Source organism: Dicentrarchus labrax, unplaced genomic scaffold (genome assembly GCF_905237075.1).
Source record: "Dicentrarchus labrax unplaced genomic scaffold, dlabrax2021, whole genome shotgun sequence".
NCBI lineage: Eukaryota > Metazoa > Chordata > Actinopteri > Moronidae > Dicentrarchus > Dicentrarchus labrax.
In genome coordinates, this window is record NW_026136705.1 from 23,119,302 (window position 1) to 23,136,568 (window position 17,267).

A 17,267-nucleotide genomic window follows, 5' to 3' on the forward strand; every position below is an offset into this window, starting at 1 on the left:
CCTGGTACTTTGTTATGTGTTTTTCAACTATAATTATATTATGGATCTTGGTCTACACCCTGCATGCAAACTATGGGCAACCAAGCACTATATACTACATCCATAATAACCCATCACAATATTAAGTTACATGCATGCTAATCTGTTTTACACAGCGCACACACTATATTCATCTCACTTCCCCTAAAAGCAAAATGTGAATCAGAACTGAAGAACCGCCTTCTAACAACAAAGGTAATATCTTCAATTAAATCCCAGGAATGTGTCAGGCTCCTGTTGAGTTCTAGGGCCCCTGAATTTTTCAGGGTCAGACCCCCCATGTTCCTCTAACATTACAAACATTTCACTTCTGACATCTGACATACCCTCTCAAGCAATTTCACACTAGTTCAATCCTTCATTCATGTAACTAATTAGAGTTACATGTCCTGCAATATGGTATGGATTGATATTCTTCTAAAATTACAAATGTTTGACCTCTGACATCTGACATCCCTTCTCAGGCAGTTTCACAACAATTCATTCTCACAGTATAGTTAGAATTAAATACATAAAGTTAAGTTCTTGATAAATATATGAACTGAAGATTCACAAGTGACCTCAACAAAACAAAGAATTAGGGATGGTACAGCCACAGCCTAATAAGGGGTTTAAGGCCAACTTGATAGGCCCGAAGGTAATCAGAGCCACTGAATTCTGTTGAGTCTTTTAATAGGAATTTTGAGCTGGTTGCTTGAGGTGAATGTGCTCCAAAACACATATACAGTTAGGTGGTTGATGTGTCATCCAGATTAAAGTAAGCCTGCTACGTGACACAAATGAGGCATGGCTGAGCTCAAAATTAGGCAATTAAACACATTAAACTTCAGAAGAAAGGCTGCTGTTTTGGCTCAAGGGCAACATGTCAAAACACTGAAAAGTGTTTTACGTGTGAACTGATATTTATTCTCAGAAGTGGCGACACTGCTATGAATGGAGATAAACGATTCTTTACAACAGATATGAATGACAGGAGAATCAACGGCAATCAAAAAGCCACGGACACAAAATACATGACTGTGTGCATTCAACTTAATTGAAGTAGCTGATAGTCCAGATCAGATTTCTTTTTTATCTTTGTAACGTCATTCAATCATTCTTACCTCAATGTGTCAAGATTTTCTCAATTAAAGATGTTGTATTCTTTTGGTTACAAGTCAGTGTACACCTCAGGGTATATAGGCAGCCAGAAGGAATGTGTGGAACTGAAAGCCAGCCAAGTCTCATCAAAGGTGTAAAAGAGGCAAGGTTACATCAAAATTCATCAAATCTGCATGATAAGAAATACACTGATCTATGACTGTTATTGATCATTGCTAGGTATGCTTTGCACATTCTGTTAAAGGTCCAGTGTGTAACATTTAGAAGGATCTATTGGCAGGAATAGAATATAATATTCATTGGTATGTTTTCATTATTGTATATTCACGTAAATTTAGGAATTGTGTTTTTGTTGCCTTAGAATGAACGTTTTTTATCTACAGATGCTGCAGGTCGCCTTCAACCTAAAATTATTTTGTTAGGTTAATTCATATCAGTTGTTTTCACAATGGAAACCACTTTTCTCAGACTTCTTCCTTGAGTATCCCACTATTTCTTTATCAGGTTTTTGTTTCTTGCCGTGTCTCTGCTTTATGTTATCATTTACTGTCTGTTAGGAGTCTGTGTCTCCAAATGTAGTTCAGTCTCTTTCAGTGGAGCTATGCAACACATAGATGTTGAAGCAGCAGGGAATAGGATTTCATTACCATTAATTGTTTTATTTCTAGCAACAAAGGTTGAGATCAGAGGAAAGGGAAACATCCTCGGTTTAACGGTCCCTCTATGTGGTACAATATAGCTTAATGTGTTCAACGACTCAAGTAATGTAACTGAATAGTTAAGTAATGAACAAATGGTTGAAATAATTAGCCAAAAGTAAATAAATTGAATATATAGCTACAGTGACAGTAATCAATAAAACACCCTTGGCTCTTTCGGACTTTCACGTACAAGAGTATGTGACGGTTGCGTTGAGACCATTCATGGATGACTTGAATAAAACCTTACAGAAAGACAAGATCATACTTTGTATGCTTTATTAAACAAATTGCCACCACAATGTTAAATTGTGATAATCTCCCATGCTAGTTGTTGAAGTGCCAAATTAAATTACTCAGAAAGCATCAAATCCAGTGTTCAAATGATCAAAACAACACTCCCCTGGTAATTATCACTGAAAATGTATATATGTTATGAGTTCTTTGCACAAAATTTCCAAAAACCAAAATCAGAGGAAGTATACATTAATTAAAGTTGAAAGAATGTATGTAGGCTATACATCTGAAAATACTGTTCATATATACATCTACCTGCACACCACCTTTGGTGTGAAAAATAAGTGATGCTCCAGAACTAAAGTCAGGTCTAATCTTTTATCCTTCAGCATTTGTCTTGCATTTGACTTGAATAAGTCTACTATTCAAGATCTGTTTAACATGAAAGAATCAGTATGTGTGATAATTTAATCGGTGGGCTCAGAACACATCACATCTACCAGGTACATTTTAAAATCTGCTATACAATTACAAAAAAAATTTAATTTATCCAATAGAAATTTAGTGAAAGTATGTGTCAGTCCTTGTAATTGACACATATTGTCTTAACACACTGGTTTTCCTGACCATAAAAGACTGCTTGCATTGTGTGACATAGGATTAAGCTGAAAACTGAAGTGGGGCTTTAGGGCTGTAGTTTTATTTCCAAATTCGTGCCATGGTCTGTCAGGATTCAGCTCCAGAGGACAATAGCAGGTGTGAAACGATATAGTGGGGAAAAGGGTGTGCGTGAGAACTGTAAAACCATAATCATTCAATCTTCTTCGGTTTCAATTGGACATTAAACAAATGTGACAGGTTTATGCTTTGAGTTTTAAGATTCCTTCTACAGAAAAGAGCATTTGAATGTTCATATGCTTTGATTATATTCCTTTGCTGTGAAAGAGGATAACAGATGGGGGGGATAACAGGCTAAGAATATAAAACCAAGACAAATCACTTACTTTTTATGTACTGTAACACACCAGTCTGTCTTTAGCCCATCAGAACTGCCCAGGAATGCCTTACATCAGTAAGTTATAAACACTGTAAGAAAGCCACAGTGAACAGTCTGGATGATGTTTGTGTGTTTATGTGAAGGCAATTAACAGATAAAGACATTGATTATTTTGCTTCAGCTGCAAAAAGGATAGATGAAGGATAGATACAATATCCCATCCTAACATATTACTCTGAGAAACATATCAATACATTGTCTTCATACTGTGCTATATGTTCAAGAAAAATAATCTCATAAGCGGCTTCAAGATATTTTTTCTGAAATTAAGCTGACATGATCCACGGTAATACCCAAGTCACACAGTGTAATTAGGTTGTGATTGATGAAAGGGGTGGGGTTTCAAATGCTTGTTTTTTTCCCACTACTGCACTCAAAACCCTTTTAGATTTGTTAAAAAAAAAAAAAAAAAAATCCCCAGTAAATCCATATTTTTACAGTGTATCTCTCAGTCAATCAACTCCAAAAGAATGTTACAAAAAAATACTCAGATTGTTTGGATTCTGGAGATGAAATGGTGTAAAAGCTTTGAAATAGGTCCAAAATTGAGGCCAGGGTGACAATAAATGTCTCAGTGTAGCTTGCCTTCTCCTGTTGTCACATTGCACCACAAAGTCTCCGATTGAAATCCTGTTTGGGCCTTTTGTTTTGTGTAATCCTCTGGTGTCTGTGTATTCTGTTCACACACATATTGAGTTCACACTAGGGCTTTACAACTTCACAATGCATGAGCCACATTCTTTTCCATGTCATGTCAAGTATTGTTTGCAGCAACTGTTTTATTCAAAATCAAAGGAAAGTTATATCATCCCTTTCTTCCATCTTGTTTTTCTTTGTATCTCTATGGTAGGTCAGATATTAGTCCAATTATAAAACTCCTGTGTAGTTCTAGTTGTTTCAAAGTCTACTTTAACAAATCTGGATGGGTCATTCCCCAGTGGTCACCCCAGCTGGTGCATATTGGATGCCTAAAAAGGAACATACACTGAACAAAATTATAAAACGCAACACTTGTTTTTGCCCCCATTCATCATGAGCTGAACTCAAAGACCTAAGACTTTCTCCATGTACCTAAAAGACCTATTTCTCTCAAATAATATAGAAATCTGTCAATGTTAGTGAGCACTTCTCACTAACATAGATAATCCATCCACCTCACAGGTGTGGCATATCAAGATACTGATCAGACAGCATGGGTATTGCACAGGTGTGCCTTAGGCTGGCCACAATAAAAGGCCACTTGAAAATGTGCAGTTTCACTGTATGGAAACGTCGTATACGCCGATCCAGAGCATCCCAAACATGCTTAATGGGTGACATGCCCGGTGAGTATGCTGGCCATGCAAGAACTGGGATATTTTCAGCTTCCAGGAATTGTGTACAGATCCTGGCAACATGGGGCCGTGCATTTAAATGCTGCAACATGAGGTGATGGTCGTGGATGAATGGGCCTCAGGATCTCGTCACGGTATCTCTGTGCATTCAAAATGCCAGCAGTAAAATAATGCACCTGTGTTCGTTGTCCATAACACACGCCTGCACATACCATAACCCCACCGCAACCATGGGCCACTCGATCCACAACGTTGACATCAGCAAACCGCTCACCCACAGGACGCCAAACACGCTGTCTGCCATCTGCCATCTGCCCTGTACATTGAAAACCGGGATTCATCCGTGAAGAGAACACCTCTCCAAAGTGCCGGACGCCATCGAATGTGAGCATTTGCCCACTCCAGTCGGTTACGACGACGAACTGCACTCAGGTCGAGCCCACGATGTGGACGACGAGCATGCAGATGAGCTTCCCTGAGACGGTTTCTGACAGTTTGTGCAGAAATTCTTTGGTTATGCAAACCGATTGTTGCAGCAGCTGTCCGGGTGGCTGGTCTCAGACGATCTTGGAGGTCAAGATGCTGGATGTGGAGGTCCTGGGCTGGTGTGGTTACACGTGGTCTGTAGTTGTGAGGCCGGTTGGATGTACTGCCAAATTCTCTGAAACGCCTTTGGAGACGGCTTATGGTAGATAAATGAACATTCAGTTCACGGGCAACAGCTCTGGTGGACATTCCTGCAGTCAGCATGCCAATTGCACGCTCCCTCAAAACTTGTGACATCTGTGGCATTGTGCTGTGTGATGAAACTGCACATTTTTGAGTGGCCTTTTATTGTGGCCAGCCTAAGGCACACCTGTGTAATACCCATGCTGTCTGATCAGTATCTTGATATGCCACACCTGTCAGGTGGATCCAATCCAACTTTATTTGTTAAGCACTTTAAAATTGGATTATCTCGGCAAAGGAGAAGTGCTCACTAACACAGATTTTGACAGATTTGTGAACAATTTGAGAGAAATAGGCCTTTTGTGTACATGGAGAAAGTCTTAGATCTTTGAGTTCAGCTCATGATGAATGGGGGCAAAAACAAGTGTTGTGTTTATAAATTTGTTCAGTGTATAAGGACTTCCAGCATATCACACAGGAGATGAAATCCATACGGTCAATTATACTCCACTCGATTTTCTCTTATACTGGCTTTTTAAACTGTACACTCTTTGCAAATCAATCTTCATGTGACTCTGAAAACTCACTGGTATGGATAGTCAGATTCAAAGGAAATAGCTGGAAGCAGAAAATAAATAGATCCAGTTGAGTTTGTCTGGTATATCATCCTGGGTAATAAGGAAATGTTGATTGCAGAGTGAGAAACCATGTAAAACAATTAATGAAGACACAAAACATTTTAATAAAAGACACTGTTTATTGACTTGCTTGTTTGCCATCTTGTAGAAAGAGCACACAATGTAACAACAGCTTAATAATTTAAACATTATATAAATACATCATGGACATGATTTGGAGGAAATGTATTTCTTTTAAGTTTGAAGGGGTATAAAACACAACGCAAATGATAAAGAATGGAGTGACAGGGATATAGTGACAATTAAATCACAATAAAGCGGTTTGCAATGAAGATACAGTAATGCAAATGTTGTGTCTAAAGTCAACTTGTGGTGTTTTTTGCATTACTTTAACCTCTAAAGCTAATACCAGCCCATAACTTTACTTTGCATTTAAGGTGTTTTTTGTAAATTGACATTTCTGATATTTGGCTGCCAAATATTTAACATCTTTTCAGTCCTTTCCAAAAATAATGTACATTGTAGCATTACATAGCAGTTAACTCTTGTGTAATTTGTAATATTTGAATGGGGTGCAAAGTCTACAGTTGGGTCCACAAGTCTGAATCCGTCACCAAAAGTCATTTTTCATTATTTATCAAAAAATAACACAACTTTCATTCACTTAGTTCCTGCTTCTTAGTAAGAAACTTGTTAAATGTACTGAAATCAAATTGTTTCTTTCCAAATATGTATATTAAAGTGACAAGGAAATCTGAATAACCTGCACTAACACCACTTGGTAAAGTTTTTGTTACACTTCCTGTATGTTTTGGTGTTTTTAACACAAGATATTATCAATATTAATACACAAGACTCTGTGTGACCACTAATGGTAATGCTTTTACTTTGAAAATCTAATAGTTGCTTCTAACATGTAGAACATTTTTTTAATGGAGCAGTGTGGAGGGCAAACTGGAGTGTTAGTAATTGAATCTTAACCTATTATAAAATGGGTTGTACATTGCCAAACCAAGACAAAGAATTTTTTTTTAAATGTTCATGTATTGTAAATCATGCATTGTAAGTACAATTAAGTAAAATTGTCCTTATAACATGTGATTTGTCAATTTAAATTAACTTATTTAATTAAGTAGGGTGGTGTGAGGATGCATGACATAGAATTTATGTAACTTCTGGTAAAAAAAAGATGATCTGACTAGATCGTACACACCGGTGTCATAATTTCCTCATAAAAAACACTTCTGAGTCACGTAGTTCGACAAGTTCAGGGAGAAAACACTTATGTAAGTGTTGCAGAGTGTGTCTGTGAGTTGCATCATTGCCAGAATTAAGGCACAAGGGTGTGTGTGTGTGTGTGTGTGTATGCGTGTTTGTGTGTTTGAGTATTTCTGCAAGTTCCTTAGGTGTGGGTCAAAATTCAATCCACTTCTGTGAGGCCACAGGGTCTCCTGAACTCTTGTCCACGCTCGTGAATCCACTTGTTTGACACTGAAAAAACAGAACAAAACAAACATTGCCATGGCAGGTAAAATATGAAATGAGAATGGCTTTAATACTAAACATTTTGTAGTATAGTTACAAATACAAACCTTGTATTTTTTAGAACAATATCTTGGTTGTTGTACAATAGTATGTGCAAGTCAACATACAACAACTTAATGAATGAGCTGCCACAAGATGAATCATAATCATGTCCAGTGTTGCACATTGACAGGGTACCATGTGCATACTGACTTCTACACGCAAAACATTGAGTAATATCACAGTCTGTGGTAGGGCTTGACAGGAACTAAATATTATGTATACTGACTTTCTATAGAATCATATTGTGATCACATCATATCATTTTACAAAATGTTTTAATCTAAATTAATGAGCAAATTGTCTTAAAAAAACTAACCAAATTGGTCACTGAGGTTTTTGAGTTAATGGATAGTGATGGGAACACATTATTATGACTTTGATTTCACATATGTTGACCAGCCCTAATTTGTTATGTGCTGAATTATCGTCTTAACAAAACAACAAATAAAACAATTTTAAATTTTGTCAGAATTTTATACTTTTCTTATCCCATTCAATACCTAATTGTGATGAATCAGAATGTTGACTCACCCCATTTACTTCCCACTAAGACAGGACAGGCTGCATGCCTTGTCCTATAGTCTCCTTCTCCACTCTTGAACAGATTATACCAGAACACTGCCGTCCCCTGTGGAGAAATGACACAAACTCAAAATTTATGGTAACATTAAATGGGCACGGGAGAAGGAATGTAGAGACATATGCTAGAAGAAGTGGCTTCAAGGTTATTGTTTGCCATATTGGCAAAAAAGCATAAGGAGATTGTTTTGTGGCAAAAGTGGAACAGAGTCTCAGAATCTTTAAAGCGGAGCCCACAGGAGGAATCTGAGGATCTCCTGCATGCCTATGAACTGTGAGGGAAATATGACTGCATTTGTGAGGAGACTGATCATCGAGAAATTGAAAATAAGAGGTGAACTGAACATTGAGCGCACGCATCAGGCATTTGGGAACGTCAAATGCTATAGTATAAGAGCATAGTATGAATGATTTTGAATATGAAGTCGAACTGGAATGCAGTTTATTCAATGTGCACATGTAAAGCTGCAAGAGATGGAAGCGGTAGAAATTGATATGGAAAAAAACATTAAATATTATTGACACTTAACAGTAAGCTATTACCTGACTGGACGATCTGTGGGCCTAGCTTTGTTGATTAGCTATTCAAATCAACTTATAATACTGTTGTGGAAAAACATGTAAAGAAATTACATAAAGTTAAAAAAAAAATAAGTAAACTAATCAATATTCGATTTTATATCATATATATGTTAAGTTTGGGAGTTCCTCTGAAGTAGTTAAAAGATCAGGATCAGTCAGAGCACAAGCATACGTCAGCTGTTAGAATTGGAGGCAGAGCTAACAGTGTGGATAGAAGACATCAGCCATTTAAAAACTAGAGGTGGGGCTGAAGGTATGGAAAACATCAGCAGATAGCAGCCAGGGACAGAGAGCTGAAGGTATGTGGATGTCTTAGGGTGGAGTTCAACAAAAGTCTAAGGACACCTAGCAATGCCAGTTTTTCACATAAGCAGCACACGTCTTATAGACACTATAGTAAGTTAGGATGGAGTTCACAGAGAGTTCAACCACGTGAAAAAATAGAAACCATTAGTCTTAAATTTGGGCATATACAAATGTCACCACTTGTCAATTTTTATAGTCTGATTCATCAAAAGTTTCCATGTCAGAAAACAGTGACTGGTGATTTGTCAAAGGAGGAGCTCCTATACAATATAAAATAGTGTTTGAGTGCAGAAAAGTTAGTCTGCTCCCAGGACCACACACACATTGTTTTGTCGGTGTGTTGACTCCAATTAAACTCTTATGCATCAGAAGCTGTAAATCTTTCGTCAGTTTTCATTGGAAGATAATGTCCCACTAGGAGACCTGAATCCGAGGTCAGGACTTACAGTAATACTTACTGAGTCATTCAATAAACTAGACACCGCTGCTGTTAGGATTAGACCTGTTTCCCACTGGGGAAACTTGTAGTATAAAGTAAACACACTCAACACTACAACTATGACACGGGGCTTCTCGTGTTATTTCTTCACAGACATTAACTCACAAGTGCACACAGAAACACATTCTCCCTTCACCTTTCTAGGCCAGATTGCTGCTCCGAAGTCAGGGAAGACCGTGGCGCCTCCTGCCTCGACATCACTCATCTGAGAAAAGAAAACAAAGTGGTTGGAGACTTCTTCTGTATCTTCCTGAAAGAATACACTCCGGTATTCAACAATCCTCAAAGGGCAAAATAAATCTGTTTGTGGCTGAGGAAAAATATGTTATACTTTCCAAAGAAAATGATTAAATGTTAACACCCACAGCACACACCGCTAGCAACATACTTTATGGCACAAGTGTAATAATAATGATGAATATAATATCCTTTTCAGAATATGTGTATACATATACAAAAAAAAAACTAAAAACAAATGAATCCAGTGAATGCTGATTAACTGACAATCTTTTTTAATTTTTTATATGTCATTTCAATAGCAACGATATAATATTGTTGTGAAGGTCTTGCAAGAAATAAGGTGCATAAATTGACAAGGTACACATCTTTACACAACAGTAGACCGTTTAAGAAAGTTGCTATGTGCACTACAGTTAGGGAAGACAAGAAAGAGTAAAGAAATAGGGAATACTTTTGACCACAGCTGACACAGTTGTTCAATACACAATTTTCCAATATGCTTGATGATGAATACAAACAGTATATTTCTCTCAGGATCAAATATGTTCATTGACCTGAAGTGATGGTCTATTAGTGACACAGTCACTGTGAGGTATTTTCCTTGTACCACATAAATGTCATACCAAATATTCTCTGGACCATTCTTGAACAGTTATTTCATTGTTTTGATACACTGCATTGAATTTAATTGCTTTATCTTATTTCTGTAGCATTTGCTGCTGTCTGGCTGTAAATTGTCCTGTTATATTTGTTTTATTCTGTCAAAATTCTAAAATAAACGTATTATTATTTATTCAGAGAAGTTACATGTATGATCAAGATCAATAATGTACTAAAGCACATCAACATCATGTATCATGGTGACCAATGTACCTCAATCAATCAATGGTTATATGGGGGAAAAAAAATTAAAGTACCTATCTAATTCAAAAACAAAATATTTTTTTTCTCTTTTTGGGTGTCATTTTATTTTGTAAAACCCAATGTTAGCAAGGGTAAAATAAAGACTGGCTTCTACATCAGCGTGTTAATGAAAGATGGCCAACACAACTCACAACAATATGTACTGGAACTGATTGACAGAAAAACCTTATTCTTAGACATTTATCCAGCACCATTGTTGGGGTATTATCTTGAATTCTCCATTTTGAACAATAGTAATGCCACACTACAGGCCAATTAGTGAACAAAGTCAATCAATCCCAGTCCAAGATTGAAGCAGAGCTTATGCATATACCCATGAAGCTACTAAAAAGAAGGAATGAGAGTAGATTTCAGGTGACTACCCCGACTGGCGACTGGACACACGTACTTACGTAGTTCAAAAAAGTTGCCACACGATTTCCAGTGCCTAATCTTTTGAAAGCATCAGGCTCATCTTTCTACAAAGATAAAATTCAAGAGTGAAAATACATGATGAAGACACTGCCCACACACACACACGTACTTACATAGTTTAGGAACGTAGCAAGTCTATTTCCATCGACCTTGAGGTTGCTGTCAAAAGGGCGCTGCAACAGATGTTTAGAACGTTTAACCCATCACCAAAAAGACTCATACTAGGAGCCCGCCACAGAAGGCACTAACTACACTCACATCAAATAAAATCTACAGCTGAATTACATTTGTCATTTAAATAGAAAATAATAGCTTCAAATTATATGGAGGAAAGGACATACGAATATAAAGATAACATGGAGCACTTATTGTACTAAGATGCAATAATCATAAAGCCAGTTATCTGCAGAAGAACAGAATGACAATAATCTTACATTCTTAACCTTGTGTGTTATAACAACAAAAGATTTTCATGCAGTGCAGTGGATACAGCTACAGGTCTGATGAAATTGCTAGAAGCTTGCCAGATATAACACACAGGGGGAACACAGCTCATAGCTATAGCTAAAGGTCAGGGGCATTTAATGATACTTTGGGAAGAGGAGTGTGTATGATGAGTGGTTAATTAATTCATTCATTCATTCATGTAACCAGGTTATTTGAAGGGAGGCTGTGAGGGAGGAGTTAAAGACAATATTTAAATCAAGGAAGGAAGATCATTGTCATGGTTAAACTTCATCTGAAAACAACATAGCTAAAATTAGTTTTTTCCATCCTTAGCTGATTTATGCCCGTGTTTCATCCAGTTTATAAAGTCTTCAAATGGTTAACAATGTCGCAGCTTGAATTTGAACTAAAACTAGACATTTTGATCATATTACACAGATTTTAGATGCCCTTCATTGGCAAAGAAATCCATGTCAAATCACACTTTGAAGTGCTTCTGATGATTTACAAAATTGGCCATGCCCCTTTACACCTGTCTGATCTCCTTAAACCTTATACTCCATCCTGTGCTCTTCGCTGTCAGACTACCGGGCTCCTCAGTCATCAGCGTTAAAAAGGAAGTCAGCTAGCTGCAGGGTTGTTTCCTATCGCGTTACCTTTCTCTGGAATAAGCTCCCTCCATTAGACAGTCTGACTCTGTTGAGACCTTTAAAATCCAAACCTAAAACTCATTTTTTTGTCTCAGTTGGTTAATTACTCTTTGATTGAATAAGTCTCAATGGCTCAGGTTCTATCTATGCTTCCAGACCTTTGTGTACAATCTATCTATAATTCTGCCATCTATATAAATAAAACTGACTTGACTTGAAGCATGTTAAGTCATGCCACTTCACTTCTACACTTACTGCCACACACACTTACACCGACAAAGTGAACTCACCCTTGAGAAGTCATAATGTGGCTCGTACTGTCCTCCAACTCCATAGTTAGCAACCTGGTCAGCCATTGACAAAGGTGACTCATATTAAAATATGTTTAAAAATGCATTGTGTTATTTTTTTTTTATATAAATAGAATAATTATCAAATTTCTGTGTAACATATGACACGATGATGTAGTAATTAATGTAATTTTGTAGTGTGTATTACATTACCTGTAGTAACTCTGCAGTGGTTACTGTGAGGCCTGTGATGTCTTCTATCCTCTGATTGACTCTTTCAATAACAGGGTCATCCTCTCCTTCCAACCATGCACTGATTAAAAAAAAAAAACACAACATTTTAAACCTTCACCAAAGGTAAAATTTTGTTTTGGAATATATTGACTGTTTTAATCCTTTTAATATTTCAGCGATTCAACTCATTAAAAGTTTAAACAAACACAATTCATCCACCATTTCCAGTGAACAGGGTATCCTTGTAGCGGGGGCAAAGTGAAGAGATAACTGGGTAAAAAGCCAAAGCTCAAGAATCCCTCAAAATAATTAGGAAAAACCAGATGATAATGAGCTCTAACCATGTATTAAGGACTGAAATCTACAATGAGTTACCTTTTTGACACTCTGTAGTTGGCTGTGGTCAGGACGCCTGTTTTGGGGTCACGGACAGTAGCTCTGGCAAGCTTGAAAAAAAAAAACAACACACAGATACAAACAAGTAAATAAGTGTTTGTCATCATAAACATTACACATTACAATTTATCCAGGTATATCTATGTTGTAAAGCAAAATGTTTTTCATTTACTCTCACCAATTAATCTTAAACTATAAATATCATATACTGAATATGTATTCTATTTGAAGATTCAGAGACTTTTCTCTAAGAGCTTTTATACATTCAGAATATGAGAATGATTGGTCTGTACAATTTCTTTTGAATGTGTTTTTATTACACCGTGCCCCAGTGCCTGATAATGATAAACTCATGGGCAAGATTTTCTTCTTAGTATTGGGTCTAGCTGAATAACTACATATTTTGTTATCTGGAGGGTTATGATGTTCTAGTTCTCAGTCCTTGATGAGATTCTTAGCAGGCAATGTGATTACATCTAATTCTTAAACATTGTATAAGTTCACTTGTTAAAGGAATGCAGTACAAAACATACACATATATACATATTTAACGCCACTGACAAAACAACTACAGTAGAGCAGGCAGCATTTAAAGCAACATGCACAGGCTTGTCCTTGTTCAGAGTAAACATGCCTGTTTTTTCTGGCCTCTTTACAAGGTTAAAGCCACTCAGCCACATTGTATTGGCCCTCTTTCTTTATAATCAAAATTGTTTGTTATCACAACTTTTACTCTGTCTCTAATTTTGTTTTATGTCATATTTTTGGCTTCTTGCCTCACCCTGGGTTTAGCCAGCTCCTTAATCTTCTGAATCTCTCCATGTGACAGGATGTCCAGGTAGCGTACGATGTGTGGACTATCCCACTCATCCTCCTCTTTCATGGGCTTCAGCAGGAGACGAGGATTCATATAACCATTATGGTAGCGACAGAACAAACGGCTGCGCCTTGCTTCAGTCTGTGAAGATACACAGAATAAACAGAAAATAATAAAAAAACGTTTTGTCTTATATATATATATATATATATATATATATATATATATATATAAATGCCCTCATATGAATCCTATTTAGAGAGGCTTGAGTTGAACTGGACCTTCGCCACAAAAGCTCCTGCACGCTCATGCTGCACCCATAAAGGTTTTTACGCAAGAACAACATCTGTCAAGACAAGATGATTTACACCAGCATAATTTCTTATGTTCCTTTGGGTAACCTCACCTAATTCCTAGAATAACTCCTCCCAACTTAAACCTGAGTAGAGCTCCAATCATCTAGAATAACCGAAAAACACCTCTTCTTTTTTTATTAAACAGGCCACATACATAGCGTCTAAATATGTTTCTATGATTGTTTAACTAAAGCAAACATTACTAGCCTGTTTTGCGTCTGTAGTTATTGCAAGCTCTCCCTTTTATGCGTATGTGTGACTGTACTGCAGGTGTTTGTACATTGCTCTTTAATACAATATATAATATACGTTAATTGATTCATTGTTGAAGCTCTAACTGTGAAATGCCTCGGCTAATGCTGCTTTTTTATTAATACAGTATAATAAACTTTTTTGCTTTATTATTATTTTTTTTTTAAATGAGATGTGTATATAATCTAATCTAATATCAAAATGATCTGTCTGTCTGTAAAACTAATTTAGCCCAAAAGGGAAAACAAACCTTACAGCAAAACATCAAACTATCAGGTACAAGTACTCTGCCTGTCTCTCTGCTACACAACATTTGGCCCAATTTTCAACATGCTTTTATTTTTCTCTTCATGTCTCACCATTTGAAGCCCCTCTCCTCTGCAGAGGGCTTCATAGGCCTCCCTCTCTGGGAGATGGTCTTTAGGTCTGCTGTAGGTTCCCAGCTGGATTGGCTCCTCAGAGGCAGGCTCGTAGGTCTGGTTCATCTCATTGAGCTGCTTGAACAGTAAACGCTCAAAATAACGGAGGTTACCTCCTGCCCTCTGGTGGCTGGCGTCTGTCAGTACAAGAAAAGTTTAGTTATTAGTGTCTCAAATATTTGTAGTACTGTCGCATTTTAGTTTAGCAAGGCGGTGAGAGAAGCTAAACGTCAGTACTCTGAGAAACTTCAACATCAGTTCTCAGCCAATGACTCTGGTTCTGTCTGGAAGGGGCTCAGACAGATAACTAACTACAAGCCCAAAACCCCTCACTCCATCAATGATCTGCGCCTGGCAAACGAGCTGAATGAGTTCTACTGCTGCTTCGACAGACAAAAGGAGCAGTCCTGACACCATCCCCCGAGACACCCCTCACCAGCCCCACCTCACCAGTCCCTCCCCCCCCAGCCCAGCAGGAGCTGGGGCCACTTCACAGCTTCACACCTCTGTGAATCCCTCCTCCTCCACCACAGTGATGACCCTCTGCCTCCAAGAGAGGGACGTCAACAGACTCTTCAAGAGGCAGAACCCCCGCAGAGCAGCCGGACCAGATTCTGTCTCTCCATCCACCCTGAAGCACTGTGCTGACCAGCTGTCTCCGGTGTTCACTGACATCTTCAACACCTCTTTGGAGATATGTCATGTGCCAGCCTGCTTCAAAGCATCCACCATCATCCCTGTCCCCAAGAAAGCAAGGACCACAGGACTAAATGACTACAGACCTGTTGCCCTCACCTCTGTGGTCATGAAGTCTTTTGAGCGCCTTGTGCTCTCCCATCTGAAAGCCATAACGGACCCTCTCCTGGACCCCCTGCAGTTTGCCTACAGAGCCAACAGGTCTGTAGACGACGCAGTAAACATGGCCCTGCACTTCACCCTCCAGCATCTGGACTCCCCAGGAACCTACGCCAGGATCCTGTTTGTGGACTTCAGCTCTGCGTTCAACACCATCATCCCTGCTCTGCTACAGGACAAGCTCTCCCAGCTCACTGTGCCTGACTCCACCTGCAGGTGGATCACAGACTTCCTGTCTGACAGGAAACAGCACGTGAAGCTGGGGAAAAATGTCTCTGACTCCCAGACCATCAGCACCGGATCCCCTCAGGGCTGCGTTCTTTCTCCTCTGCTCTTCTCCCTGTATACTAACAGCTGCACCTCCAGTCACCAGTCCGTCAGGCTCCTGAAGTTCGCGGATGACACCTCCCTCACTGGGCTCATCTCTGGTGGAGATGAGTCCGCCTACAGATGGGAGATTGACCATCTGGTGACCTGGTGCAGCCAGAACAACCTGGAGCTAAACGCTCTAAAAACAGTGGAGATGGTTGTAGACTTTAGGAAGAACCCAGCCCCACCCGCCCCCATCATCCTGTGTGACTCCCCAGTTGACTCTGTGGAGTCCTTCCGCTTTCTGGGTACCATTATCACCCAGGACCTCAAGTGGGAGCTGAACATCAGCTCCCTCTCTAAGAAAGCCCAGCAGAGGATGTACTTCCTGCGGCAGCTGGGGAAGTTCAACCTGCCAAAGACGATGATGGTGCACTTCTACACTGCCATCATCGAGTCCATCCTCACCTCATCCATCACCATCTGGTACGCTGCTGCCACTGCCAAGGACAAGGGCAGACTGCAGCGTATCATTCGATCAGCTGAGAAGGTGATCGGCTGCAATCTGCCATCCCTCCAGGACCTGTACGCCTCTAGGACCAGGAAGCGTGCAGGTAAGATTGTGGCTGACCCCTCCCACCCCGGTCACAATCTCTTTGAGATACTTCCCTCTGGCAGGAGGCTGCGGTCCATCAGGACTAAAACGTCTCGCAATAAAAACAGTTTCTTCCCGTCGGCAGCTGGCCTCCTTAACAAGGCCCGGATTACCCACTGTCATTGACTCTTATACCCACCCTGTATATAAAGTATGCATTACATTAATGCACCCACGTTCTTCTGCTCAGCTTTCTCTTTCTCTTCTTATCTTTATCTATTTATTTTTTGAAAGTACTTTATTTTTCTGTGTGATTTCTGTGTGATTTCTGTGTGATTTAAATTTGAATAATTGTATATTTGTATATTTGTATTTGTATATGTATATATTTTTATGTACCAACTGCACCAGGTCACATTCCTCGTAGGCATAAAAACCTACTTGGCAATAAACAAATTCTGATTCTGATTTTAAAAAAGTGTCCCTTTGATGTCTGTAGACAATATATGTGCGAATAAGTTACTATTCCTTGTCAAAACAAATTAATAAAAAAAAGGAAAAATAATTGCACTGTGAACCTTTGTTTCCATTCCCTCTCTTATTCATATATTCAATTTAATTAAATATTGTATGGTTTAATTCAAGACAAAACAAACTATTAAAATGACATCTGCATTTACAGAGGGGGGGGGTAAGTTGAGCTTATTTGACACACAAGGATGTTTTGGTACTAATGTTTGTTT

The 17,267-nt window shown here is 38.6% G+C and overlaps 1 protein-coding gene across 3 annotated transcripts in view; it reads right to left on the reverse strand.

Annotated features, from left to right (window-relative positions):
* Positions 1 to 5,872: 5,872 nt before the first annotated feature.
* The window catches only part of p4ha2 (procollagen-proline, 2-oxoglutarate 4-dioxygenase (proline 4-hydroxylase), alpha polypeptide 2), a 29,097-nt gene continuing 17,702 nt past the window's right edge, over positions 5,873 to 17,267 (reverse strand). For 2 of the 3 annotated variants that reach the window (XM_051401701.1, XM_051401702.1), the window contains exons 7-15: positions 14,706 to 14,902; positions 13,703 to 13,879; positions 12,901 to 12,971; positions 12,505 to 12,604; positions 12,292 to 12,345; positions 10,883 to 10,948; positions 9,463 to 9,531; positions 7,892 to 7,988; positions 5,873 to 7,264 (exon numbers count right to left, since the gene is read on the reverse strand). In XM_051401701.1, the coding sequence (XP_051257661.1) occupies positions 7,194 to 7,264; positions 7,892 to 7,988; positions 9,463 to 9,531; positions 10,883 to 10,948; positions 12,292 to 12,345; positions 12,505 to 12,604; positions 12,901 to 12,971; positions 13,703 to 13,879; positions 14,706 to 14,902 (902 nt within the window). In that variant the 3' untranslated portion in view covers positions 5,873 to 7,193. Of the gene's footprint in view, positions 7,265 to 7,891; positions 7,989 to 9,462; positions 9,532 to 10,882; positions 10,949 to 11,017; positions 11,078 to 12,291; positions 12,346 to 12,504; positions 12,605 to 12,900; positions 12,972 to 13,702; positions 13,880 to 14,705; positions 14,903 to 17,267 lie in introns of all 3 variants that reach the window. The other variant, XM_051401703.1, reaches the window with a different exon arrangement.